General features: G+C 48.1%; 1 protein-coding gene across 1 annotated transcript in view; it reads left to right on the top strand.

The window, feature by feature from the left end:
- Positions 1-13,197: 13,197 nt before the first annotated feature.
- The window catches only part of MDGA2 (MAM domain containing glycosylphosphatidylinositol anchor 2), a gene marked incomplete at its 5' end in the record, with an annotated part of 215,453 nt that continues 201,276 nt past the window's right edge, over positions 13,198-27,374 (top strand). The window contains one exon of the mRNA XM_030452508.1: positions 13,198-13,344. Within this exon, the coding sequence (XP_030308368.1) occupies positions 13,198-13,344 (147 nt within the window). The remainder of the gene's footprint in view (positions 13,345-27,374) is intronic.

The raw sequence follows: 27,374 nt of genomic DNA on the forward strand, positions 1-27,374 counted from the left end.
TCACTCCATCTGGGTGTCTCAGTATCCACACAGGAATCTGGGCAGACGTGCTACTCACTCATTACTCATCTGCTGCAAGTATTTCAAGGTCCAATTAAGACACAAAAAACATTTTGATGGAATTTAAAAAAAAATCAGCAATCTGATAAAATGTAAATTTAATTGCCATGGTTTAGATTTAAATGTCAGTTCAAAACTTCTCTCTTTGGATGAAGAAAGAAAATCTGAGAAAGTTGTTGGGTTGGTTTCTGTTTCCTTTGCCATTTCTTATTTTTTTTTTCAGTGATGCTGAGTGAAGTTGCTCCCAGGAGTTGGGGTGAGGGGAGTTTGTGATGTTACAGAACCCCAGGGACTGAAAGAAAGAGTGAGGAGGAGCTGAGCTTGTGGGGGGATGTCCAGGGACAGCCAGACAAGATCAGGGGTTGAGCCACCTTCTTGCCATCCCTTTTAGCTCCTGGTTAGCAGCTGAGAGCTCTGAGTGGCTCTTGGCTGTGATTTCTTGAATCCTGGATCAGAAACCCTTTGGGGACTTTGGTTCTGCATCCTTTTGTTTGACAGCCTCACAATAGGAATTAAAAGATCTGATAACAGACAGGGGTCTGGGTGCTTGCAGGAGCTGCACTTTAATTCTGCAGCACTCGCTGGTGTTGGCTTCAGAAATGCCAAGGTTCTGCGGAGCTCAGCTAAAGGAGGAACTTCTTGCTCTTGTTCTTTTTAAGTGGTGGAAAGGGCAAAGCCAAATTTCAAGAGTTTTGCTGTAGTGTGGATGTGTTGGAATTTGTTTTGGTGTTTGTTTGTTTTTTTTTTTTATTAAGTAACAACAGGAGTCCAAGAGTTGAAAAGTACTCTAGCTACTATTAGGAAAAAAATATTGATTTCTTTATGAATAAATGTGTGATAGCCTGTTCTTGGGGCTGAGATCTTGGCTGATGCTGCCTTTTGGGGACACTGCCTCCTGCATCAGCACCAGGTCAGTTGTGCACAGAGCATGGTCCAGGTTGGAGCCAGAATCCCAACCATGCACAGTGCATTATCTGAGGTCTGGGTGACTATCACCAGCTTCTGGTCCTTTGGTCTTTGCACTGCTGAGGTCTGAAGTAGAGGATTGCAGCAGATGAGGTTGAGGAAATGGAGAGAGAGGTTGGGTTTAGGTGTGTAACATACAGGAAAGCCACAGTGTGCCAGACAGGGGTGTTGGCCATAGAGAAGCTGCAAGGAATCACAGAATTCTTTGGCTTGGAAGGGACCTTTCCAGGCCATTCAGTCCAACCCCTGAGGTCAGCAGGGACATCTCCAACCAGATCAGGGTGCTCAGAGCCTCATCCATCCTGACCTGGGATGTTCCCAGGGATGGGGCATCTCCCACCTCTCTGGGCAGCCTGGGCCAGGGTCTCACCACTCTCAGGGTAGAAAATTTCTTCCTAATATTTAGCCTAAATCTCTCCTCTTTTAGTTTAAAAACATCACCCCTTGTCTTATCACTACAGGACTCACCTTTTCTTTCAACTGGTCTCTGTTTTTATTCTTATAGCCTGAGCCCCCAAGCTGTCCTTGTCATTTCAGAGAATCCCAGAGTGTCAGGTGGGAAGGGCCCCCAAGACCCCTCTGCTCCAACCCTTCTCAGCTTCTTGTTTCTCTGAGATGTCTCAGCACCCCCTGGAGCTGAGACTTCCAACTTTCCAGAGTGGGGGAATCCACCCCTTCCCCTGGGAGACCATTCCAAGCTCTGACTGTCCTCATGGGGAAACATTTTCCCCTAGAAATCTGGCCAAGTGATGTCCAGAGCAGAGCTCTTCTGCATGATAACATTTTCTCTGCATTCATCTTCAAACACCCAAACCCTGTCCCCAGGGCTGGGGGGTCCTTTCTGTTGGTCCCAGCCCCTGGCTCCTCACTGCTGGTTGATGCTCAGATGTGGCAGCACTTGAGGACGTGTTGGTGCTGAGGGTTGCAGAGGGTGCTGAGAAGCTTAGTGGAGGTGATTAATTTTGGTGGGGAGAAATGAGATTCATTTCCCACTCTAAAGCTTTTAACAAATTTTGCAGGAAAGGAGCAGCTCTGTAATGGGACTCTTAGTGGCTAATTGCACTCTGTTAATAAAACTGGAGATGTGGCTGGGGCTGGTAAATCACAGAGACAATAATGCACGAGCTCATATTGCCTGAGTAGCAAGGTGGGAGTTGAGTCATTTTCATCATTAATTTTTATTGACTTGTTGATTGCTCATTGATGTCTGTTCAAATAAATCCCATTGGTGCTGAGAGAGGAGTTAACTCCCAGGGGAAGTTCCAGATCAGGGGCACATCAGTGCTGAGCTCTTGGTTGGGCTTCCACAATTCCAGTCCTGGGTGCAGGTGTGGGTGCCCCAGGGTGGGGAGGCCATGGAGGTGCTGGAGAGGGTGCAGAGAAGGGAAAAACCAAAGTGCTGAGGAATCTGGAGAAGAGGAGGAGAGGCTGAGGGAGCTGGGGGTGTCCAGCCTGGAGAAGAGGAGGTTGAGGGGAAACCTTCTTGTCCTCTACAACTCCCTGCAAGGATCCTGAAGGGAGCTGGGTTTGGGCTCTGCTCCCCAGTGACTGGGACAGGACAAGAGGGGATGGGCTCAGATTGGACATCAGGAAAACTTTCTGCACCAAAAGAGTGGGGAAGCATTGGAAGAGGCTGCCCAGGGAGGTGGTGGAGTCACCAGCCCAGGGATGATCTAAAACTACTGAGATATGGTGCTTCAGGAGATGATTGAGTGGTTAAGGGGGTGTAGGGCTGAGGGTTGGACTGGATGATCCTGAAGGTCCTTTCCAACCATGATGACTCCATGATAATCCTAAGCCTTTGGACACACACACAGCTCCCAGGGAAGATGCTGCTGGAGATGGAATCAAAGCCCTTGAGCAGGATGCTCAGCTCCAGCAGCATCACAAACCTTCTCTCAGTCTTCAGTTCACTCAACACAGTTGCTTGGGAGTATTTTTAGGCAGCATTCCACTGTCCTCCTCTGCATTTAGCAGGGATGGATGGGCTCCTTTTCCCTGGGGAATACCCATCACCTCCTCCCACTGTCAGAACCTCTTTGGGTTCATCAGAAGGTCTGTTACAATTGTCCTTATGGCAGAGCCAAGAAGCAGCTTTGGGGAAAACTGTGTTTGGAGGAAAAGTAATCCTAAAATTAACACATTCCTAATCCAGAGCAAGAAGGGAAGATTGCACTACCAGGTTATTTGGGGGTTTTTTTGTTTTGGGTTTTGGGGTTTTTTTTTATGATCTTGAAGGTCCTCTCCAATTTTGAGGTTTCTATGAGTCTAAGAAGGAGAAGATGCTTTTGTTCTCTCCATGTAAAATCAGTGCTGGTGGAAATAGTCTCTAGAGATCAACCTGCTCCTGGATGGACCCAGCTCTGGCAGCTCCATAGCACAATGAACTTGGATCAGTCCAGAGCAGACAAAGCCCAGAGGGTCCCTGAAGTGGAGCAGGGGTGGGAACCATGATGGAATTCTGTATTTCTGTGGCTGGAGCTCTCCCAGAAATTGTGATTATAAAAACACAGGGGTTTGCTGAGTATAAGATCATTGCAGCAATCTGAGCTTCACTTTTCAGACTGAAAATGGAAATGCCCAGTAGGCCTGGGAAGCCCTGGGCAGGGTGTTCTGGTGGAGCTGCAATCTCCTTCCAACCAGAAAGCCCAGGGCTGAGCCTCATGAATTTTTCAAATCCCAGAACATCAGGGGTTGGGAGGGAGCTGTGGAGCTGCTCCAGTGCCAGCCCTGCCCCAGCAGGATCCCCCAGGGCAGGACACACAGAACACATCCAGGGGGGGTTGGAAAGGCTCCAGAGAAGGAGACTCCACAACCTCTCCAGGCAGCCTGGGCCAGGGCTCCCTCACCCTCCCAGCAGAGAAGTTTCTCCTCAGCTTCAGCTGGAACTTCCTCTCTTCTCCCTTCACCCCATTATTCCTTGTCCTACTCCTGGGCACCACTGAACAGAGATTGGCCCCTTCCTCTTGCCCCCCACCCCTCAGCTCTTGATGGACATTCAGAGATCCCCTCTCAGCCTTCTCTTCTCCAGGCTGAACACCCCCAGGGCTCTCACTCTTTCTGCCCAGCAGAGATGCTCAAGTCCCTTCAGCATCCTCAGAGCTCTCCCTTGGCCTCTCTCCAGCAGATCCCTGTCTCTCTGCAACTGGGGAGCCCCAAACTGGACCCAGTATTCCAGGGGTGGTCTCACCAGTGCAGAGGTGATGGGGAGCAGAACCTCCTGGATCTGCTGGACACACTTTTACAGGAGTTAATTTAAAAAATGAGGCATTTTCCTGCTTCTCTCTCTGAGTCGTTTATTTGTTTATTTGTATTTAACAGTGTGATTCTTTTTCTGCTGAAGGCAGAAGGAGTTACACGAGTTTTGATAAAGCCTGGAATATGGAAATTGTGGTGCAATAAGTTCCAAGCTTTACAGCCTGGAACATATCCCAGTCATTCAGCAGTTCCTCCTACACCCAGTGTTGAAAAACAAAGATGTGAAAGTTGGGTGTGAGACACTGATGTACAGGAAACACAATTTTAATTCAAGAAATGATTTTTTTTCTTTCTTTCTTGAAAGGAGGTCTGTTTTCTTGGTAGTCCCAGTTTGCTGGGACAGATTTGTGCTATCTCAGAAGAAATGCAAATGGCTGTTTAAAAAGCTGTTTATTCTTGCTCAACACTAGAAAGCAGCATTTTTTACATTTGCATTCATGTAAGGTTATGGATTTTAAATTTACTCTTTAATGTTCAAGCGTGTTGGGTTTTTTTTTCTTTTTTTTTTTTCTCTTCAGTCAGCAAACTGAACTGAAACAAACTGAAACCCTTTCTGAGGTCTCTGCAGTATTTAGCAGAACTTTCATCTCTGAGCCAAACAAGAACAGGATCTTTATAGGAGAACACAATCCCTGTTTGGGGCAGTCACGTGTGTTTTGGAGCACATACATCCCTTCCTCCTGCTTCTGGACCCCCTCATAAAGTGTATTTTTATTCCTTTTTTTCTGGGCATTCTGTGATTCCTTCCAGCCAACCCCTCTGGGCTCTCCCTCCTCCCCTGTCAGCAGATGCTTCAGTCACCCAGCAGCTCCCCTGCCAGCATCACCCACTTGTGCTTTGCCTGCACCATTCCCATATTCCCATATTTCCATCCTCCTGAGATGCTCCTGGCCCATCTGCAGGTGGTGGGGCACAGAGAGGATGCCCTGGCTGGGGACACATTGCTGGGGGTCACTCTGCAAGTGGTGACACTGCCAAGGTGTGTGTTGGGTACCAGGCTGGGTTGGTGCCTTAGGGAGCTGCAGGAAAGGTGGAACTTGCAGCTTTCCATCAAAAAAAAATATCTGAGACATCTCAGAGAAACAAGAAGATGAGAAGGGTTGGAGCAGAGGGGCCTTGGGGGCCCTTCCCACCTGACACTCTGGGGTTTTATGGATCCTGGGATGCAGCCAGCTGGCCAACACCTTTAGGGAACACCTACCCTAGGTGAACTACTCTGGTAGGGGGATGGATGATCTCCAGAGGTCCCTTCCAACCCCTAACTCTCTGTGAAACTTGCCATATAGTGCTATCTAACCAGATGCTGACCTTTTCATTTAAACTGTTGCCTTGATCTTGTGCAAGAGCTGAAAGTCCAGGAAAAAATAAAATGTTTTTTGTGCTTTTTTTGTTTGAAAATATTTATTGTATTGTGTAAAATGTCCTTATGTCTGAAGTTGCTAAAAATGTGCTGTCTGGGGAACCAGACAAGTCAGCACTCAAAACCCTTCAGCTTGCACTGAGCTGGTTATGATGTGGGTTCCCTCCTGCCCCTGAGTCCCTCACCCAAAATGCTCTCACCAAACTTGCAGCTTCTGCTCATGTCAGAGCTCCCACAATGAGATTCAATCTTGATTTAAGGCCTCTCAATAATATCAATCTCAATAATATGAGAAGGGTTGGAGCAGATGGGTCCCTTCCCACCTGACATTCCATGATTCTTTGAGCTGTGCTTCCAGAGTTTCCTTAAGGAAAAAAACACATTTCCAGAAGAGGTTTTGTCCAAGTGTGGAAATGGGAGTAAGTGGTTGGGAATTGGGGACTGGTTTTGAAAAGGTGATTATTTTTTTTTTTTTTTAATGTGTTTGATTTTCATGGATCTGTGCTGTGTGGGGAGGGGGAAAGTCAACAGATTCCTGTGTGCCTGGAGCAGGCAAATAAGGGAGATGTGTTTACAGCTGGACGTTAACACCAGGGCTGGCAGCATCCTCTGCTTTGTGATGCCAGGAACAACCAAGTGTTCCTTCAGTTAAGCCGCTCACTTGCAGATCTTTCCTTATTTTAGAAGGTCCCTTGAACCCTCTGCCTACAACTTGGAGGCTGCAAAGTGCTCACAGAGCAGCTCAGGAAGGAAGATGCAGTGGAGGAAGGTTTCCCTCTGTGCTTCTCTCTGTGATTTCCCCCCAAATTGCTGTCATTCTGCAAAACTGGTTGTATTTTCTGTGTCCAAAGGATATTCCAAGCTGGCACACTGGGTGCTAAGCAGGACATGACCATGGTGTCATTCCCTGAGCCTGCTGGAGGAAAATGTTGGGAACTGAGGAGCAGCAGTGGCTGGGATGCTGTTCCAGTACAGAAAGTGGGAACTTCACTTCCCCTCAGCATCAGGAGCCTTTCCATGGAAAATCAATTAGCAAGAGGTGAACTTCAGGCAGCGTTTATAAGGAGGAGGCTGAGGAGCTGGGATTGTTCAGCCTGGAGAAGAGAAGACTCCAGGAGGACCTTAGAGCTGAAGGGAACCTCCAGGAAGGCTGCAGAGGGACTTTTCCTCAGTGTCCAGAGAGAGGAGAAGGGGAAAGGGATTGAAAGTGCAGGAGAAGAGGTTCAGGCTGGAGCTGAGGAAGAAGTTCTTCAGCAGGAGGGTGCTGAGCCCCTGTGCCAGGTTTCCCAGAGAAGCTGTGGCTGCCCCATCCCTGGCAGTGTCTCAGCCCAGGTTGGATGGGGCTTGGAGCAACCTGGGCTGGTGGGAGGTGTCCCTGCCCATGGCAGGGGTGGCAATGGAGGAGCTTTAAGGTCCCTCCCAACCCAAAGCAGTCTGAAATTCTTCCTGGACAGTATAAAAATGAGGCATGGGGTCTCTCTGCTGTTGGTTTCAGGAGCTGTAGGTCTGCTCCAGGTCAGAGAGGGCTTGGGAAAAGGCAAAGATAACTCATCAGAGATGAATGTGGGCTGAGATCCTCATCTCCTTGAAGGACTTCTTATTGAAAGAGATTTGAAGTAATCAAGTGGTCACTTGCATCTCCTGCGCAGTCAGGGATTCTTTGCTCTCCTGCTGAAAGGCACCTGAAGCTGGCAGGGACTCCCGTTTGTGTTGGGGTTGCATGAGAGCAAAATCCTGGAAATATTTTCAGCTGTTTTTTTAGTTGTTGTTGATCTGCTGTATGCAATAGCAGGTGTTTAGATCCAGGATGAAAAATACTTATTATGGAACTGTCTAGGGATGCATGGAAGAGGAGCAAGAGAAAGGCTTCATCTCCAGCTGTCACTGGGAGACTGAGAAGCTGAGGATGCTTTTTTTTGGGGGGGGTTCAGCCCCCTTATAAAAAAATCCCTTTACTTTTTGGTCTGTTTTTAACTTGCCCATGTCACAAAGTCCACACTTAAAGTGGAAGCTTTTGAGATTAACTTTAAAGCTGTGAATAAATAGGATAAATATCTAAAAAGATTCTGCTTGTCTTCTGCTTTCAGCTGTCAGGAAGCAGTACAATCTTTTTTTTTCTGTAGCAGATGACGTGGTCATTATTAATAAGATTACAGCAGTTGATCTTTTTTAGAAAAACACCATTTACTGGAAAGGCTGTGGGCAGAGCCAGGAGTTACCCACATGTTCAGTGGAAAGACAGCCTGGAGCTCCCCAGGCACCCAGGGTCTCCTATTTGCACCACAAAGTTATCTCCTTCCTGAGCCCTGTGCTGCCTCTCACTTCTTTGTTTGCTTTTCCTGCCTGACAAGCTTGGTTTGAAAAAAAAAACCCAACCTATTTATTCCTGCACTGCTTTAGAAAATAAATTGTATTCTGCATGTTTCCCTCTGAAGTCAGCTGGCATTCATCACCGGGTCTGCTTTGTCCTCTCTCTGCTTTTCATTAAGTGTGTCCAGAGAACCTGCACCATGTTCAGTGTAGGACACTTCTCATTTCGCCTTCAGAATGCAAAAAGGGCATTTTTAGGACCCCCTTTTCCCCCTTTTTTCCCCCTTTTCCCCCTTTTCCCCCTTTTCCCCCTTTTTTTCCTTTTTTCCTTTTCCCCTTTTTTCCTTTTTTCCCCTTTCCCCCCCCTTTTCCCCCTTTTCCCCCTTTTCCCCCCTTTTCCCCTTTTTCCCCTTTTTCCCCTTTTTCCCCTTTTTCCCTTTTGTTCCCTTTTTCCCTTTTTCCCCCTTTTTTCCCCTTTTTTCCCCTTCCTTTTTCCCCTTTTTCCTTCCCCTGTTTCCCTTTTCCCCCTTTCCTTTCCCCCTTTTTCCCCTTTTTCCCTTTTTTCCTTTTTCCCTTTTTTTCCCTTTTTCCCCCTTTTCCCCCATTTTCCCCATTTTCCCCTTTTTTTCCTTTTTTTCCTTTTTTTTCCTTTTTTCCTTTTTTTTCCTCTTTTTTCCCTTTTTTCCCTCTTTTTCCCTTTTTTCCCCTTTTTACCCCTTTTTCCCTTTTTTCCCCTTTTTTCCCCTTTTTTTCCCTTTTTTTCCCTTTTTTCCCCTTTTTCTTCTTTTTTCTACTTTTTTCCCCTTTTTTCCCCTTTTTCCCCCTTTTTCCCCCTTTTTTCCCCTTTTTTTTCCTTTTTTTCCCCTTTTTTCCTCTCTTTCCCCTTTTTTCGCCCTTTCTCCCCTTTTTTTCCTTTTTTCCTTTTTTTCCTTTTTCCCCCTTTTTTTCCTTTTGTCCCTTTTGTCCCCTTTGTCCCTTTTGTCCCTTTTTGTCCCTTTTGCCCCTTTTTGTCCCTCTTGTCCTTTTCTTTCCTTTTTTTCTCCTTTTCTTTCCTCCTTTTCTCCTTTTCTTTTCTCCTTTTCTGTTCTGCTTTTCTTTCCTCCTTTTCTTTCCTCCCTTTCTTTCCCCCCTTTCTTTTCTCCTTTTCTCCTTTTCTTTTGTTTTTTTTTTTTCCCTTTCCAAACCCAATTTTGGTCTCTGTGTGTGTGTGTGTGTGTGTGTGTGTGTCTGGAAGAGGCAGAGAAGGGAATTAAGGGAATTTCAGGAGCTGCTGGCCAAGAGCAGCCACTGAAGGGCCCTTTGCAGCATCCCATGGACTGGGAGCAGGGAAAGGTCTCCCTGGCACCGTGTTCCATGTGCCAGGATGTGTCTGCTGGCACCACAGCTTCATTCAGGGTTCTTCTTGGCTTTTCTCTGGCTTTTCCTTGCATCCTGTGTGTGGTTGGTCAGGGCACCAGGATGGATCCTTCCCTGCTGTATTTACTGGTACACTTACAAGACAAATCCTTCCAAAATGCCACAAACAAAAGAAATGCCAAGTATATATTACTTTAATGCCTTGCCTGGTATTAAATCCTCAGAGGGCCATTTCAGAAGGAGCTGTAATGAATATTCCTGCAGGAGGTGGTGGGGGGGGGGGTGACATTTCATAATTATGCAATGTCTTCTGAACCATAAGACTTGAAAACTTCAAGAAGTAAGAATATTTTTTACTTTCCTTTATTGGTTTGATCTCCTCCCAAAGCAGCATATTCTTTTGCCATAATAATACACAAGGGGGTATTTTCTCTTTGCTGGATTACCTTCCCCAACTTAATGGGTATAGTGGCCCAGACACTAAAATGAAGGACACTTCAGATGTAATTTGAAGTTATGTGAATATAATATGAGTGAATATGTAATATTAATGTAATATGGATTTAAAAGGCAGCAGGATGTTGGCATAATGTTGCTGACTCTTCTAATTTTATCAGAAGTCTCATGATCTATGCTGAACCTTTCTGCTCTGTGGCTCTGCTCTAGCATTTCATATTATTCCTATTTTGGGAGATGACAGAAGCCCCAGCTGTGGCCCAGGGCCCTGCTGCGTGGCAGAGGGAGGAGGATGCTCCATGTCCCAGGACATGGAATTCCTGAGGTGTGTGGAGGGGGAGCAGCTCTCCTTGCACTGCAGGACCCTGAGCATCAGTGCTGCTCTTCTACTTAAAAAATAATGCAGGATCAACAGATGCTTTCAGGGTGACACATGGGAGGCACCTCTGTCCTTGCTGTGAGCTCCATGGGAAGAGCATCACAGGCTGATGGAACCAAAGGCTGGAAAAACCCAACTGGTTCATTCTGATCAGTAAAAACTGTAATTAATAGTAAATCTGCAACCTTGCAAAGGCCACAGAATGGTACAGGGAGGGAGCTTGAGTTCTCCTGAGCAGCAGGAAAGCAAAGCTGAGGGAGATGGAGGTACTTGGCTGACTAAATGCAGCCATAGGTTGAGCACTGTGCATGTGTTCAGGTGTTGTGTTGCACTTGGAAATAACTGATGCTGAGGAGCAACTCTTCCTGGCCTCACAGAGCTGCCCAGAGCAGGGACACAGAGGGCCTGAACCTGTTTCACCCTTGCTGAGCTGGGGCTGTGGAGAGGACCAGCTGCTGGGTGACTGGAGCTGAGGGGCAGAGCTGCCTGGGATCAGCAGGAACTTTCTGCCAGGGTCAGAGCTGGAACCTCTGGGCCAGCACTGCCTGATCCAGAGGGGTTTTGGGCTCTTGGCCCCACTTGGTCAGGCTTGAGGCTCCCTCCAGGTGTTGCCTTTGCTGAGCTCATGATCTTCCAGGTCTCTGCCACCTGGTGCTGTTGGACTTGTGAGCACACCAGGGATGCAGGAAAATCTGCACCCTGGTGCTTTAAGACTTGTGAGCACACCAGGGATGCAGGAAAATCTGTCCCCTGGTGCTTTAAGACTTGTGAGCACACCAGGGATGCTGGAAACATCTGTACCCTGGTGCTCTTAGACTTGTGAGCACACCAGGGTGCTGGAAACATCTGTACCCTGGTGCTTTTAGACTTGTGAGCACACCAGTGATACAGGAAGCATCTGCACCCTGGTGCTGTTGGACTTGTGAGCACACCAGTGATACAGGAAGCATCTGCACCCTGGTGCTGTTGGACTTGTGAGCACACCAGGGATGCAGGAAAATCTGTCCCCTGGTGCTTTAAGACTTGTGAGCACACCAGGGGTGCTGGAAACGCCTGCACCCTGGTGCTCTTAGACTTGTGAGCACACCAGTGATACAGGAAGCATCTGCACCCTGGTGCTGTTGGACTTGTGAGCACACCAGGGATGCAGGAAACATTTGTCCCCTGCACCAGCATTTCTGCTCCTGCCCCTGCCCTGCAGAGAGGCTCCCCTGAGGACAGATTTGTTAAACTCTCTAGCCAACCTAGGCCAAGCACATGGAAAAAGGAGGTAAATCCAGCAGACTGAGGTGGCTGGGAATGTCAGGCTTAGTCCTTGGAGCCTGCAGTAATTACTGTCATCCTTTAGTTGACCTGACACTGTCCTCTTCAGGGTCCTTTGCTCAGGTCTGATTTCCTTCAGCTTCTGGAGACTTAGAAATGATTCTGCAGATGAATTATTAGCAGGCTGGTGTCCAGCTGGGGTGTTGGTGACAGCAGGTGACAGCAGGGGCTGTGACCCCAGGCATGGGGAGGTGATGGGTTGGGTATGCAGAGGGTGCCCTGCTGATCCCACCAGGGTGCCAGCCAAGCCAGGGGGAGTGATCAGGGAACCTGGTGGGAAGGGAGAGACCTTGTGCAACCCAGAGCCCCCCCCAAATGGAGCTGCAGGCTTGGGAAGGGGGTTAGAGCTATTGCAAGGGACCTGGGGAGGGTGCACTGATGCTGTCCCAGGTTTTGTCCTTGGGAAATGGAGCCAGGAGCTTGATGGCTTCGGGTCCTGTTGGGCTCAGCTCTACTTGTTCCTCTTGCTGGTACTGATTTAAGGTTTCCTTTGGGTTTCGAGGGTTTATCCACTTGCACTGAAGAGGAGCAGGGCAGTGCTGAGCAGAGAGGGTGAAATACTGGGTCTGTAAAACTCCCCAGAATTACGTTTTACCTTCCCTGCTGGTTAGTTTGTGTCTTTATTTGTCAGTGGGGCTGTAACTCAACTTTCTTACCCTGTGGATCTGCTCTCGGGAATATTTAATAGTTGTGAATTTTGTGGCTCAGAAACCAAGAGAGTTGGAGGGCCAGGAATGTGCTTTGAAGACACAGAGCTGCAAGAGCTGTAATTTGTAGGGCTGGTGTTAGCAACAACTTTGGCATTTTCCTGCGTGTCATCTGCTGGAGTTCAGGTTGTCTGGACAAGAAAATGGAAGGAGGGGCTCTGCTTGACCCAAACCTCTGCTCCAAACCCTGATCCCTCTGACAGCAACAGGGGAAGGAAGCAGAGTCAGTCCCCCTGTTTCTCCTGCTTAATTTTAATGGTTTAATTAAGGCTTCTCATTTGCATAATGAGTGTGATAATACATTTAGGAAGATAGGCAATAAAAAAAAAGAACAATAGCACAGGGTTCATTTGCAACTTGAAGCCCAAAATAAGTGGCATGCAAATGAGCTTGCAAAGGTTTTGTTTTAAACACCCTGGCTCCTGGCACCAAATGTCTGGGTGCTGAGGGAGGGGACAGGAGGTGAAGATGCTCTGCTCCCTGCTGAGGGGATGGAGCCCAGGTAGCTCTGATGGAAACAGGTCCAGGGGTGCAAAGAGGTCCAGGGGTGCAAAGAAACAGGTCCAGGAGTGCAAGCAAACAGGTCCAGAGGTGCAGACAAACAGGTCCAGGACTGCAAACAAACAAGCCCAGGGGTGCAAACAGGTCCAGGGATGCAAACAGGTCTAGGCATGCAGACAAACAAGTCCAGGAGTGCAAAAAAACAGGTCCAGGGGTACAAACAAACAGATCCAGGAGTGCAAAAAAACAGGTCCAGGGGTTCAAACAGGTCCAGGAGTGCAAAAAAAAAGGTCCAGGGGTTCAAACAGGTCCAGGTGTGCAAGCAAACAGGTCCACAGATGCAAAGAGGTCCAGGGGTGGGAAAAAAAAAGGTCCAGGGGTGGAAACAAACAGGTCCAGGGGTGCAAACAAACAGGTCCAGAGGTACAAAGAGGTCCAGGGGTACAAACAGGTGCAAGGAGGCAAACAAAGAGTTCCAGAGGTACAGGTGATGGTGCTGACTTGGTTTCTCTCTCTGGGTCTTGCAGCCCCCCCCCACAGTGAGGATCGTGCACTCGGGTCTGGCGTGCAACATCGAGGAGGAGCGCTACTCCGAGAGGGTCTACACCATCCGGGAGGGAGAGACCCTGGAGCTGACCTGCCTGGTCACTGGCCATCCACGGCCACAGGTGAGCCCAAACCCTGCCCCCTGGCTCGAGCACCACGTCTGTCCTCTGCCCTCTCTGTCTCAGAACCCCTGCAGCTGGGTTTCATCTTCTGGCTGCAGAACCAGAAGGGTTGGAGGGGAGGTAGAGGTGGATGTGTCAGAATCCCAGGGGGAGAATTGTCCAGGCTGTTGGTTTGGTGTTGGAGAGGAAATATCAATGGCAGAAAAGTGGTTTTTGTTGTTGGATGAAGGCTTTTGGTGTCAGGGTTTAACACTGCCCAGCAATGAAACCCAATGTCAGATGCTCCCTGTTCATCCCCATCCCCTCCCTGGTAAAGGAAGGAGAGAGAAAAAGGGAGAGAGACTGATGGGTTGGGAACTAAACTACACAGCTTGAATGGAACAGGAATGAGAAACAGGAAAAATGACTCAATCTATACAAATAGACAGGAAAATTGATCCCAGGTTCCCCCCCCTTTCCCCCAATAACTCTCACATCCCCACTGAGGCTGCAGGGCAGCCCTGGGAAAGTCCAGGCTGGAATCCTGGGGTCAGGAGCAGTTGGGAGCTGGAGGCAGGAACACACAGATTCAGGCTGGGATGGATCAGGAGCACAGGCAGAGGAAGGGATGGAATCCTCCCAGGATGCTGAAGCAAAGAGGGAGAGGGGAAGAAGGGGAAGCAGGAAGGGGTTTGACCCTGGTGATCCCTCCAGTTTATGCTGAGGATGAGGTGTATGGGATGGAATCCTCTGTTTGGTCAGTTTTGGTCATTTCTCTTGTCTGTTCCTCCCCAAAGGAGGTTCCAGGTGTGACCTCTTGACTCCTTTTCTCCTTCCAGAGGGCAAAATGTTCCTCAGAGCTGAGCAGTGCCCTTGGTTCTGCACCCCAGGCTCTGGCTGTACCTGTAAATATTGAGTGGGATCAGTCCCAGCAGCAGCCACTGCCTGAGAAACTTGCTGTTCATTTCAGCAGTGCAGCTGAAAGTAAAATTACAAGACAGAAAATCCCCTTTATCCTGGCCCAAAGCAGGACTCAAGTAGGGCAGGACTCTGGGCAAGTTTAAGATGTCTCTGTTAGTGCAGGGGAGCTGCACAAAATTTCCTTTAAAGCTGCAGCTCAGGACAGCAGGGGATGTTCTGGGGCACCAGGGGCTCCTCAAGGTGGGGAAGCTGGGATCTGCTTTCTCCAGCCACCTCTGAAGCAAGTGCAGGTCTCTCAGTCCCTGTCAGTAACACTGGATTCATTTCACCTTCCCAAACTTTTCTCACCCAGGTTTATTTACCAATTTTAAGATCCAAAGCTGTGTGTGTGGATGCAGCAGCTCTGGATGTGCTGTGGGTTTAGGGGGTGGTGAGTTGCCCATTCCTGTGGAGGCAGACAAGAGGAGAATAAGGGTAGAATGCCACTTCTGATGTACTTCCTTGGAGAATGTTTCTTTCTCAGATCATCTCCTCCATCTGCTCCAGCAAAGCAGCCAAAATCAAAGTTCCTCCTCAGTCCTGCCTGCCTTGGAGGTTTGAGGGAGCTTCAAAGCAAGGGAAGGGCTGTTACTCATCAGGAAATGCTCTGGAAGGGGCTGTCTCAAGCAGTAACAAAGCTCAAATGCTGCTGAATTTTAGTTTTTTGGGTTTGGTTTTTTTTTTAATGGCATTGAACTAAAATGTCTCATCAAGAAAGCACCAACACGGCTGCTGCTTTTCCATAAAAATGTCAATTTTCTCACTGGGGAGCCAGGATGGAAAATTGATTTCTCTTTGTTTTACCCATTTATGGATTTTCTTTGTCAGGCAGCACCTCTGGCTGCTCTCGGGTGCTCACCCAGCCTTCCTGGCTCTGAGACTCTGAGTATTTGTTGCAGATTAATTACCTGAGAGCAAGGGGACAGCGTGGGCAGTCTCAGATGGGTGATTCTGGAGTGAAATACAGGAGGTTTGGCAGGACTGGCTTTAAGCCTGAGCCTTTTTACCACCTTCCTATTAAATTGCAATTCAGTTTCAGTGCCCCACAAAGTAGAGGGGAAAAAAAAAAAAAAGAGTAATAATAATTAAAAGCCTAAGACAGCATCATTTTTGGCTTTGGTATATTTGATCTCAGGCTCATTGCCCATTGGTATCTGACTCCTCCAAAGCCAGGTCTGCTGGGGATCTCACCAAGGTTTGTGTTGGTTTTATCAATGGAATTGCTGGGGAAAAGAACTGGTCAGGGCCAGGCAGGGGATGATAGAACCAGCAAGGTGATGCTGACTGCTTCCAGCTGTCTCCTACCCACCAGTAACTTCTCTTGAGTATTTTAAATATGGATACTGTAAGGTTTTTAGTTGTTTTGCTTCTTTAAGTTACATCTTATGGACCTGGTTCATTAGCAGGGTGTTTCTGCTGTGACAGGATGCTGTGGCTGGAAAAGGTGATAGGGAATTTATTTTTAAGCCTTTTTTCATTTTCATTTGTGCCAGGAGATGTTCAGATTGGGTATTAGGAACAATTTCTCCCTGGAAAGGGCTGTCAGGGCCTGGCCCAGGCTGCCGAGGGCAGGGCTGGAGTCCCCATCATCCCTGGAGGGGTTTCAGAGCCCTGGGATTGTGTGGATGAGGGACATGGGACAGGGGTGGCCGGGGCACTGCTGAGTTTAAAGTTGGACTTGGTGATCTTAGGGGTCTTTTCCAACCAAAATGATTCTGTGATTCTATTTGTACATCCCCTGTTTTCTGCAGGAAACCCAAGTCTTGGCCTGGGGTGCTCCTTCCACATCAGTGGAAAGTGGCTGAGGGACATTTAGGAATTTCTGCCTGGTGGCAGGGCTGTGAGATGGGTTGTGGAGTAGAAATGTCACACTGTTGTCCCTAAACAAAAGTGTAGAAACAGTTTCTGCAAGCCTGCATGTTTTGAAGAGCATTTAAGAGCAGGTGTGAAGTCCCCATCCTGATTCAAAAGCTGAGCTTGGGAATTCAGCACCCTGATAGCTGGGGGTGCCACAGGTAATTACACTCACCAAATTAAAATATCTTTAAAATCATGCACTCTACTTTAAAAAAAGAATTTTTGTTGCTGGTTTTGGGGCTAATTAGCTGCATTCACCTGCTTTCCTGGCTCTGAGCTCCACAGCTACTGAGAGGCAGTTAGAAAGCCAAGTCCTTCTGGGTTGATAGAGGAAACTCTCTTGTGATTTTTCCTCCTCTAGGACCTCTTATGGTCTCAAGCAGAGGGCAGGCAGGTGTGTGCCAGACCTGGCAATGGGCTGGAGCAGATCCCTGCACTACAGGAATGGGGAAGCTGAGCCCTGAGGAGGGCTAAGTGATGCTCTGCCTGGCTGTAGAGGACATCAGAGCTTGTCTGATATTCAGTCAATAGAATAGAAGAAGGTGCCTACAAGTACCTACAGTAAAAAGAGGTGCCTACAAGTGAGCTCTCAATTGCTGGACATGATCCTCCTGGAGTCCCAAAGTCTCCTCTCTGTGCACTGACCACCTTTCTCCTCCACTCTCACCCCTCCTTTTCTCCTCTTCCCTCAGAGGATTGGAAAAGGCAAAGAGAACACTGCTGCTTGTGGGGTTCTTCTCTTAGGGTTCTCTCCCAGGGCTTTCAAACCAGGGCTGGTGGGGGTGAGGACCCCATCATGCCACCCACCCTGCTGCCTCTTTACCTTTCTCGTGGCATCTCCTTGCTTTGAGGCTGCCCGTGGTGGGTGGGCATCTGCTGGGGGTGGGAGTCTGGGAGAAGAAGGAATGAATATTTCTTTTGGTGGTTTTTTTTGTTTTTTTTTTTCTCTTTTTTCATGTCACTGCATCCTGTCAGTGCTCCCACCTGCTTTACCAAAGAGTACATTGGAGCTGGTTTGTCTTTCCAGGAGTTGCTTTTAACTTCTCCATCACGGGATGTAGCTCTGCTGCAGGCTGATGGCTCTCGTGGGCTCCTCTGGGATCTGCTCCAGCTCAGGCTTAAGCAAAGGATGCTCTGCTGGGGGCTCTTGGAAAATATGTGGTTCAGGTTTCCTCTGCTTGGCTTCCCACCACGTGCTGCAGAAACTCTCCTTAAAAATCAGAGAAATCCCAGAACAACAGGGGTTGGAAGGGAGCTGTGGAGCTGCTCCAGTGCCAGCCCTGCCCCAGCAGGATCCCCCAGGGCAGGACACACAGAACACATCCAGGGGGGGTTGGAAAGGCTCCAGAGAAGGAGCCTCCACAACCTCTCTGGGCAGCCTGGGCCAGGGCTCCCTCAGCCTCCCAGCAGAGAAGTTTCTCCTCAGCTTCAGCTGGAACTTCCTCTCTTCTCCCTTCACCCCATTATTCCTTGTCCTACTCCTGGGCACCACTGAACAGAGATTGGCCCCTTCCTCTTGCCCCCCACCCCTCAGCTCTTGATGGACATTCAGAGATCCCCTCTCAGCCTTCTCTTCTCCAGGCTGAACAGCCCCAGGGCTCTCACTCTTTCTGCCCAGCAGAGATGCTCAAGTCCCTTCAGCATCCTCAGAGCTCTCCCTTGGCCTCTCTCCAGCAGATCCCTGTCTCTCTGCAACTGGGGAGCCCCAAACTGGATCCAGTATTCCAGGGGTGGTCTCACCAGGGCAGAGTAGAACCTCCCTGGACCTAAAAACCACCCCCTTCTAATGCCCTCCAGGTGCCTTTGGCTTTCTTGGCCACCAGAACCCATTTTTGGCTCATGGGCAGCAGTGGCAGGGCAGGTGGAGATGGAGATGGGGATGCTCGAGATGCCCAGAACATTGGCTGCAGTCCCAAGCTGGAAAGTGTTTGAAAACTTGGAAGGTTTTTGTAGGGCTGATTGGCACTGCTGAGGCTTGAGGGGAGAATAATGTAGGGCTGCAGGAGTTATTGCAAGGGAAGAGAATTACAGAGGCTTGCACACTGCAGTTCCCCAAAATTTAGCCTCAGTCTGGATTACACAGGAAGCTCTGAGCACCCCCCAAAACATCCTGAGATGTCCACATGCTGGCTGTGCAGTGGCAGCATTTGAGGTGTCAGTGCTGCTCAGAATTTGCAGCCTGCTCATCCCCAGCTCTCATCACTTCATCTATTAAATGTGCCATCAGTTGCCATAGGAACTCATTTTCCTTGATTAATTTTTTCTGATGCCACATCCAGGCTCAGGTGAGGATAACTGTGGGTGGGCATATGCAGCCCTTTTTTTTTTTTTTTTTCTTTTTCCCTTAATTACTGCTTTCAGGATTGTGTTGGGTTTGGACAAAATTCTGCTGAGCCCTTTGCTGTCTGGGCAGGAGGAAGGTTTGGGGCAGCCTTGGGGAGGTTGAGGTGAACCCAGGAGTTCTGATGAACTTGCTGGGCTGATTTTGTGTCCTGCAGGGAAGGGGCTTCAGGGTCATCCTTTTAGATCCATCTGTTTTCCAGGTGTTATCCCAGGAACTGAGTGTTGTGCTGTTCCTGACAGTCAGCTCCATGAGTGACATGTGAGGGTGTACATGGAATCAGAGAATTTTCAGGGTTGGGAGGGACCTTAAAGCTCCTCCAGTGCCACCCCTGCCATGGGCAGGGACACCTCCCACCAGCCCAGGTTGCTCCAAGCCCCATCCAACCTGGGCTGAGACACTGCCAGGGATGGGGCAGCCACAGCTTCTCTGGGAAACCTGGCACAGGGGCTCAGCACCCTCATGGGGAAGAACTTCTTCCTAACATCCCATCACTCCCTGACATCCTAAAAAGTCCCTGCCCAGCTTTCCTGGAGCCCCTTTAGGTACTGGAAGGCCACAGTGAGGTCTCCTTGGAGCCTTCTCCTCTCCAGACTGAACAACCCCAACTCTCTCAGTCACAGGAGAGCTTCTCCAGCCCTCTGATCATCCTCGTGGCCCTTCTCTGGGTGTGCCCCCAGATAATTACAGAATCACTTGGGTTTGGGAAAGTCCTTTGAGATGACCCAGTCCAGCCATAAACCCAGCACTGCCATGGCCAAACCCTGGTGCTGAGGGACAGAAAGGTCCCAGCCCAGTGGGACCCAAGGCAGCAGCTGCTTTTGCTCAGCCGTCTAAATTTGGATATGGAAGGAAAAAAAAGCACATCCCAAAAGCCTGAGTAAGACCAGGCCTCTCACTTGCTTACTGGGAATTGTTTTCCTGTCTCAAACGAGTGGTTGGAATCAAGAAAACTGCTTTATGAGTTACAGAAGTGTTTGGTGGGTCCCCGTGTGTTTGTGGGTGCACAAGTGTCCCAGTCCTAAGGTGCTTGGTGCAACTCCAAGAGTCACCTCCTTGCTCAGTGCTGTCCCTCAGTCAAGTTGTGATTTTTGTCAGCCTTTTTTTTTTCTTTTTTGTCCTCCACATTTAACACTTCCTTCTCTTGTCAGAGGTTTGTAGTGAGCACTGTACCTGCCCTGCTCTGCAGAGGTGCTGTGCTTGAGGGAAAAAGCATCAAATAAGCTGTTCAGAGCCTCAACTGCAAAAATGACTGGTTTTTTAATTATCATTTTTTAGTCACACATTACTTAATACAAACCCTCTGTAGCTGGATGTGAGCTTTACTGAGCAGAACTCTTAAAAAGGGTTTTGCCAGCATAAAATGCAGGCTAATTTAGTCATGAGTCAGGCTGGGTTTTGTCAGGTGTTCACTGAATATTTCTAAAGCCTTCCCATGAACTGAGGAGTGTCGTGTGAAATCATCATCAATTTCCCTAACAAGAGTACAATTACCTTAATAAGGGTGTGCAGAATGCCATAGGGAAGCAGCTGTTCCACTGAAAGGAACCCCCCCCACACCCCACAAATTGCTTTCCTTGGCCACGTCAGCACTTAATGAGAAGACCTCTCAATTAAAATAGAAATTGTAGCCTCCACTTTCCCTCAAAGGAGACTTTTATGTTTCCCTTGCAGCTGATCAAAGAGACTGTCAGATGAGGTGTTTTTTTTTCTTCTGGTTTTGTTTTGGTTTTCTGAAATGTTGCATTTTACATCTTCATGGCTGAAGTGCCAGGAAATGTCAGTTCTTTCCTTGCAGGCTGAGGAGGTGAAGGTGGGGACTCTGCTCTGAGCCATTAGAGGTGGCTGTGCTAATCACAGTGGGTAATTAAGATGGGATGCACTTTAAATAACCAAATCCTTTCTCTGTTTTACCATGGTAATGTGTGTGTTGGTGGAGAAGTGGTTTGGTTGGCTGTGAGAGGTGACTGAGGAATGGTGTGGAGCCCACCAGCTCCAGACACTCTGGGTCTGGGGTCTTGCAATGCAGGGGGATGTCCTGATGTACCATGGGTCTTTGGAAAGTGGCTTTTCCTTGCTTCTAGACCTCATTTACTGGTATTTCTGGTTTGATGCTGCTTTATCTTGTCCCAGGGGTAGGCTCTGTGATGAGGATGCCTGTGGGAACCTTGAAGTATGAGCAGGGAGAGGTGGTGGAAGAAGGAGGGAGATCCAGAGGTTCTCAGCCCCAGCTTTCTGTGTTGCTTGGGAAGTTGATGGTGAAGGCTGTAAGGATTTAGACTGCCCAAAAAGCAACCCAGGAGAAAAAAATCAATCCACTAAAGAAGCTATTTCCCCTCAAAATCAGTTTTGGACCTGAGGTCCTTGCCTAGTGACAATCTAAGAGTGAAAAAACCTCTTGTAAAGCTGTAACTAATGAATGGTGGAGTTGTCTCTGTGAGGTGGGAGTTGTGTAGCTGCTTCCTCACCATGGATCCCAGAACCTTTGGGGCAGCAAATGCTCCCAAGCTGTGCCCAGGGAAGGTTTAGGTTGGATATTTGAAGCAACTTCTTCACTGAAAATATAACCAAACCCTGGCACAGGCTGCCCAGGGAAGGAGGGGTTGCATTTCCCTCCCTGGGGGTGTTTAAAGCCATGGAGGTGTGATGCTGAGGGTCAGCTGGAGCTGGGTTAGTGGTTGGTAGAGTTAGGGTATGGTTGGAGCAGGTGATCACCTTTAATCACCCTTTTTAGGGTATGATTGGAGCAGGGATCACCTTTAATCACCCTTTTTAGGGTATGGTTGGAGCAGGGATCACCTTTAATCACCCTTTTTAGGGTATGGTTGGAGCAGGGATCACCTTTAATCACTCACCCTTTTTAGGGTATGGTTGGAGCAGGTGATCACCTTTAATCACCCTTTTTAGGGTATGGTTGGAGTAGGGATCACCTTTAATCACTCACCCTTTTTAGGGTATGGTTGGAGTAGGGATCACCTTTAATCACTCCCCCTTTTTAGGGCATGGTTGGAGCAGGTGATCCCACAGTCCCACTGCCTGTTTTGGGAAGATGCCCCTGGAAGCAGTGTAAAGCTTGACCCCAACACTTGCAGGAAGCTGGACTGAAAAGTACATGGTTTGGTAAAGAAATTGATCTCCTTGGTGCTTTTATCCTGAATACCTGACCAGCTGTATCCTGCTGATTCTCCTCGTTCTCTGTCCCTCAGCAAGAAGTATTTTTGCAGGTTTCTAAACAAGGCTTGGGAGTGGTGTTGGGAAGAGGTCACACCTTAAATCAAGAGAGATGTAACAGCAGGGCAAGTGAAGGGGGGGTTTCAGTCACACTCTCTCAAGGAGAATGTTGAGCCTTGGCTTGTAAAGCATCAGGAATCACCCAAAAGCATCAGAGAATCCCACGGAGCTGGAAATGACTTCCAGCCTGGGGATTTTTGAGCATCCCAGTTTCATATCAAGTTTGAAGTTTGAAAGCTGCCAGAAATCCCCACCAGAATGCCCCCACTTGTCCTCTGAAGGGATTGCATCTCTCTTCTCCCCTTTTCCTGCAGGTTCCTCCCCAAATTGTGCTCTGCAGGCTTTGGTTTCTGTCTCTGTTTTCTCAGCTTTTAGTTTCCTTTTTCTTGGTGGCTCTTACAAGGTCTGAAAGGATGGAGAGGCAGCTCTGGGCTGCTGGGGAAGGCCCTGTTTTCCCTGGGTGTTGAATACATCAGTGGGTGGTTTTGAATTGAGCTCTGTTGCCATGAAGTCTTCCTCACTGCAAAAGGATTTATTTGATGAGTAATGAGAGAATTCAGTAACCCAGGGAAACCAGAAGCATCTGCAGATCTGCTGTGGCTGAAGCAGAAGTAGTTTGGTAGCTGGGCTGGGAAAAGAGACCTGAAAAAGATGCTTTTTCTGGAGCAGACTGAGGAATCCTTCCTGGTTCTGTGGGCATGGGGACAGACATGTTCTCCTACATCTGTGAGTCAAACCTCAGAGCAGTTACCTCCTCCTACATCTCCCCATAGCAGCAAGAAGTTCATGGATGGAAACCCCATTTTTTTCCTGCCCATTTGAGTTCTCCAACGATGAGATGTGTTGGATCCCAAAGCCCAAGGCTATGTTAGGGTCTCTGAGGTGACTACAACCTGGATGCTGATGCCTTCAGTGCTTGTCTCCAGGGTTTGTCTATAGAGCTGATGCTCCTCAAGGGTTGATTTATATTATCAGTGTGCTCCTCCATGGCTGGCAGCTCCTTTGGTGAACTTTAGAGGCTTGATTGCTCTTCAGAGCCCTTTTTTTATATCCCACTAAATTCAGGGGGCAGAAGGAAGATGGTTCTGTAGCACTACATACTCTGAACTTACTGTTTACTACCTTGCTTCATGTGGTGCTGAGGACAGTGCTTTCACAGCAATAACCTGGTGGCTTTTGAGATGCTTGGTTGGGCATTTTAAGGAAAGAAATGCTAATCCCCCAACCCAGTTTGACCTGTCTGATGGTGGCAGAGTTGGAACAAAGTGGGTTCTTTGTCTGGTCTGACCATTAACCCCTCTCTGATCCTTCTCAGTGTTTTAATTCTCTTTGCTGCCACCTCTTAGATGAAATAATGACCCAGTTCTCCTTTACCCCCTGGTAGCTGGGGAAATATTGGCTTTATTTTTGCTGCCATCCACCTGAGCACTTGGATGCTCTGCAGAACATGAGGAGCTTTTCAGGCTGGCAGAGCAAGGGAGGGATGCTGAGCATCCATGCTGAGGGATGCTCTGTGCCTGAGGTTTGTCCCCAAGGGGTTCTGAGGAGCTCTGGTTGTGTTGGGGGATGTGTGTTAGGCTTCCCCCTCCACCCCCAGGACTTGGAGCCAGCTCAGGCCCATGTGGGTTGGCTTGTTTCTTTTGGTGTGTAGACTCTTCTGTATGTTAATAAAGCCCCCCAGCCCCTAATAAATAAAATATCTAAACCTGAAGAGGAGAAGTTGAACTTTAAATAAGCTTAGGTGTTTAATTTGTGTGTAAATGTTTGCCTCCCAAGCCCAAAGGCAATTAAAGGCAAAACTCAACTGTTGCTGCCCTGATTCATTTGGTGTGCACCAGGTATTTGAGTGCTCCTGGGTGCAGATGCTGAAATAAAGCAAAGCAAAGCACTGAAAGATGCTCCTGTCCTGGCAGATTTGGCTGTTGGTCATCTTGGCATCCAAAAAGTACAAGGAGCTTCCAAACCCCTTTCCTGGGTGCAACAGCATCTTCTGTTAGAACACGTAGGAACATCTTGGGCTGGGCCCAGAGAGTGGTGCTGAACGGGGCTGCATCCAGTTGGCGGCCGGTCACTAGTGGTGTCCCCCAGGGATCAGTATTGGGCCCAGTTCTGTTTAATATCTTTATCGACGACTTAGACGAAGGGATTGAGTCCATCATCAGCAAATTCGCAGATGACACCAAGCTGGGGGGGAGTGTGGACCAACTGGAAGGCAGGAGGGCTCTGCAGAGGGACCTGGACAGACTGGAGAGTTGGGCTGATTCCAACGGGATGAGGTTCAACATTCCAAGTGCCGGGTCCTGCACTTTGGCCACAACAACCCCATGGGGAGCTCCAGGCTGGGCACAGAGTGGCAGAAAGGGACCTGGGAGTCTGGATTGCCAGGAAGCTGAACAGGAGCCAGCAGTGTGCCCAGGTGGCCAAGAAGGCCAATGGCATCCTGGGCTGTGTCAGGAACAGCGTGGCCAGCAGGTCCAGGGAAGGGATTCTGCCCCTGTACTCAGCCCTGGTGAGACCACACCTTGAGTCCTGTGTCCAGTTCTGGGCCCCTCAGTTTAAGAAGGATGTAGAGGTCCTGGAGCAGGTCCAAAGGAGGGCAACCAGGCTGGTGAAGGGACTCGAGCACAGACCCTATGAGGAGAGGCTGAGAGAGCTGGGGCTGTTCAGCCTGAAGAAGAGGAGGCTCAGGGGAGACCTCATTGCTGTCTACAACTCCCTGAAAGGAGGCTGTAGCGAGGTGGGAACTGGACTCTTTTCACAGACGACCTTCAACAAGACAAGAGGACACAGTCTTAAGTTGTGCCAGGGGAGGTTTAGGTTAGATATTAGAAAGAATTTCTTCACGGAGAGGGTGATTAGGCTATGGAATGGACTGCCCGGTGAGGTGGTAGATTCTCCGTCCCTGGAGACATTTAAAAAAAGACTGGATGTGGCACTCAGTGCCATGGTCTAGCAACTGCTCCGGTGGGTCAAGGGTTGGACTAGATGATCTCTGAGGTCCCTTCCAACCCGGCTAATTCTATGATTCTGTGATTCTATGATCTTGTGCAGGTTGGGTTTTGGTTTTCTCTAGAGCTGTGCATAAATAACTTCACAAGTGCATACTTAGACACAAAGCAATAAATATTTCCCAGGTTATTCTTATTAGCATTCTTTTTATAGAAAAAAAAAATTGCACTCTTTCTTAGCTCCTGAGTTTTGAGTGGTTTTGAGTCATTTTACCTCTGCTTGAGAGGTGTAACCTTGGTGGAGTCTTGAGAAGTCCTTATAAATAATTACAGCAACATGATAAGCTGGATCCTCTGACTCTTGCAGATTTCAGGATCCAGGAGATAAAAATAACAAATGAGATATTTCCCCCTCACCCCTCCCTGTATGTCTATCAATCAAAATGATAAAGATATTTATGACTTGCACGTTTTAATGGTGTAATTAGATATAATTACATGTTCAAAATGATTACACATATGAACACTAATTACATAATTGAAGACAATTATGCTAACTAGGTAAATACATAATTATCTAAAAATCTCTTGGAAAATCAAGGAAATTTGCACAACAGCCAAAGAAAGTAACATTGCAATAAAAAAACCACAAGTCACCCTTCCAGTCTGAGAACTCCCAGAGCCATCCAGGGGTGTGTGGCTGGAGGAGCCCTGGCCCTTCAGCTTCTGCTTGGACAAAAGTGAGCTCAGCTGCCTCTGTTTTGTTAATCCCCATGTAAAAAAAAGGTAAAAATGCAGGCTAAAAGCTTTAGTTGTTTGCCTTGGTCATTGGCAAGGATTTTCTGACCTCCCTAGCATGGATTTTGGTCACTTTGTGGAGATTTTTTAGGGGTGGGGATGGGCAGCAGCCTTTACAGTTGTGGTTTCTTGATCCTGGGAACTTGGTTGTATTTTAATGCAGCAGTGGAACTGTAATGTGCCAGGAACAGGGTGATGGGGGTGGTGGTGACCCCCTGGGGCAGTGGGATGGGGGCTCATTAAATGGGATGCTCTTTCCTCTGGTGCCCCAGATTGCCAAAACTTGTTAAAAGCTCCTGTGTAGAGACATGTCCAGAGCCTCAGAAAACTCCCAGTGCCTGGGGATGGATCTTTACTGGGTATCAGGTGGTGCTGAATCAGTGGCTGTCTCCCCTCTTCCCTGTGTCATAAATTTTCCATTTTTTTTTTAATATTTGCTGATTCAAAGGTATCTTAATTTCCTTTTGAAAATCATCTCAGTTCATTTTTGCTTAATACTGTGATGATTTTCTCAGCCTTTTATTTCTTTCACTTATGCCTCATCCTTTTATTTCTCTTTGCAAGCTAAACCAGGTTCTTTACTCTCTATTTGCAATGCTCTTGAGATGTGGGAACTGTTTCCAGATCCCTTTCCTTGGCACTCGTGGGAGTCATCTCAACCTATGCCAGGAAAGCTCAACAAGCTGAGATGATGAGAGCTGAATGATGGTATTTGTGATGACTGGATTTTACATAACTTTTCTTGCTGGCTTCTCAATTAAAAAGCTAAATTCTTGAGGATTCAAACACGTCCTTAATAATTTTTTTTCCTGAACAAAGTCTTGCAGAACATCCTCAGCTGTGCCAGGTCCAGGGCAGGGTAGGCTCAGCCCAGCCCAGCCCATCCATCCCATCCCATCCCATCCCCAGGGTTGTTTGGTGAAGATGTGGCACTGAAGGACATGGTTTAGTTGGCTTGGTGGTGTTGGCTTCCTGGTTGGACTTGATGATCTTGGAGGTTTTTTCCAACCTTAATGATCCTCAGACTTCCTAACTTTCTGAAGGAGGCTTTGCCACTGCTTCGTCCTCAGAAAGAACCAAACCAAGTGTACAGAGAAGCAAAAAGCATGATGGCAGGGATGTGTTTTGGTGTCTCTTGCTGGCACTTTAAAGCAGAAACCTGAGAATTTCAGTTCTGGCTGAGCCCAGATGTCCTGTGGCCTGTCCCCTGGGGTTGGGGGTAGGATGTGCTGAAACTTCCAGCCTCTAGATGTCTGATGGTTTGGGGTTGGCTGATGAAAAGGTAGCAGGTGATGACTGTGGTAACCAGGGATGGATGGATTGCATTCCCATGAATGAATATTCTGTCTTCTGGAATCACTTCAGAGCCCTGGACCTCATGTCATCATGTTGCTTGGCAATTTGGGGCTGTTACACCACACCATTATTTGTGTATTTTGAAAGAAGAAAAGTTTCCTTTGGATAAAAAAAATAATTAAAAATTGCTGGTTTGATAATTTCAGTCAATGCTTCTGAATTCCTCTGACAGAAGAAGTGATGAGCTTGCTGCAGGATCTGTGACTCTGGCCCGAAGTTCTGCTGGTACATTTCATACCAAGCTGTCTTCTCAGCTGAGCTGCCAACTCTCTTTGTCAAGATTTTTTTTTCCTGTTTTCTCGCTGCTACCCCATTCTCCCACCTTTCAAACAAACTAAAATGTCATTTCCTTCCTTTGCCATCACAGCTGAAACTGGTTAAATCCCAGCATCTCACTGACATTTTTAGCTCCGTGAGGCTCCAAGGTGTAATCCAGCAGGAAGGGGCATTGATTCTTGTGGAAGCAAGGAAAAGCACAGCCAGTGTTCCAGATGTCAGATTCAATCCAAAAATAGAGATGGCAAATAAGGCAGGGAGGAATCTTGAGTCTCACAGGGATG

The sequence above is a fragment of the Calypte anna genome, chromosome 5A (genome assembly GCF_003957555.1).
Source record: "Calypte anna isolate BGI_N300 chromosome 5A, bCalAnn1_v1.p, whole genome shotgun sequence".
Lineage (NCBI taxonomy): Eukaryota > Metazoa > Chordata > Aves > Apodiformes > Trochilidae > Calypte > Calypte anna.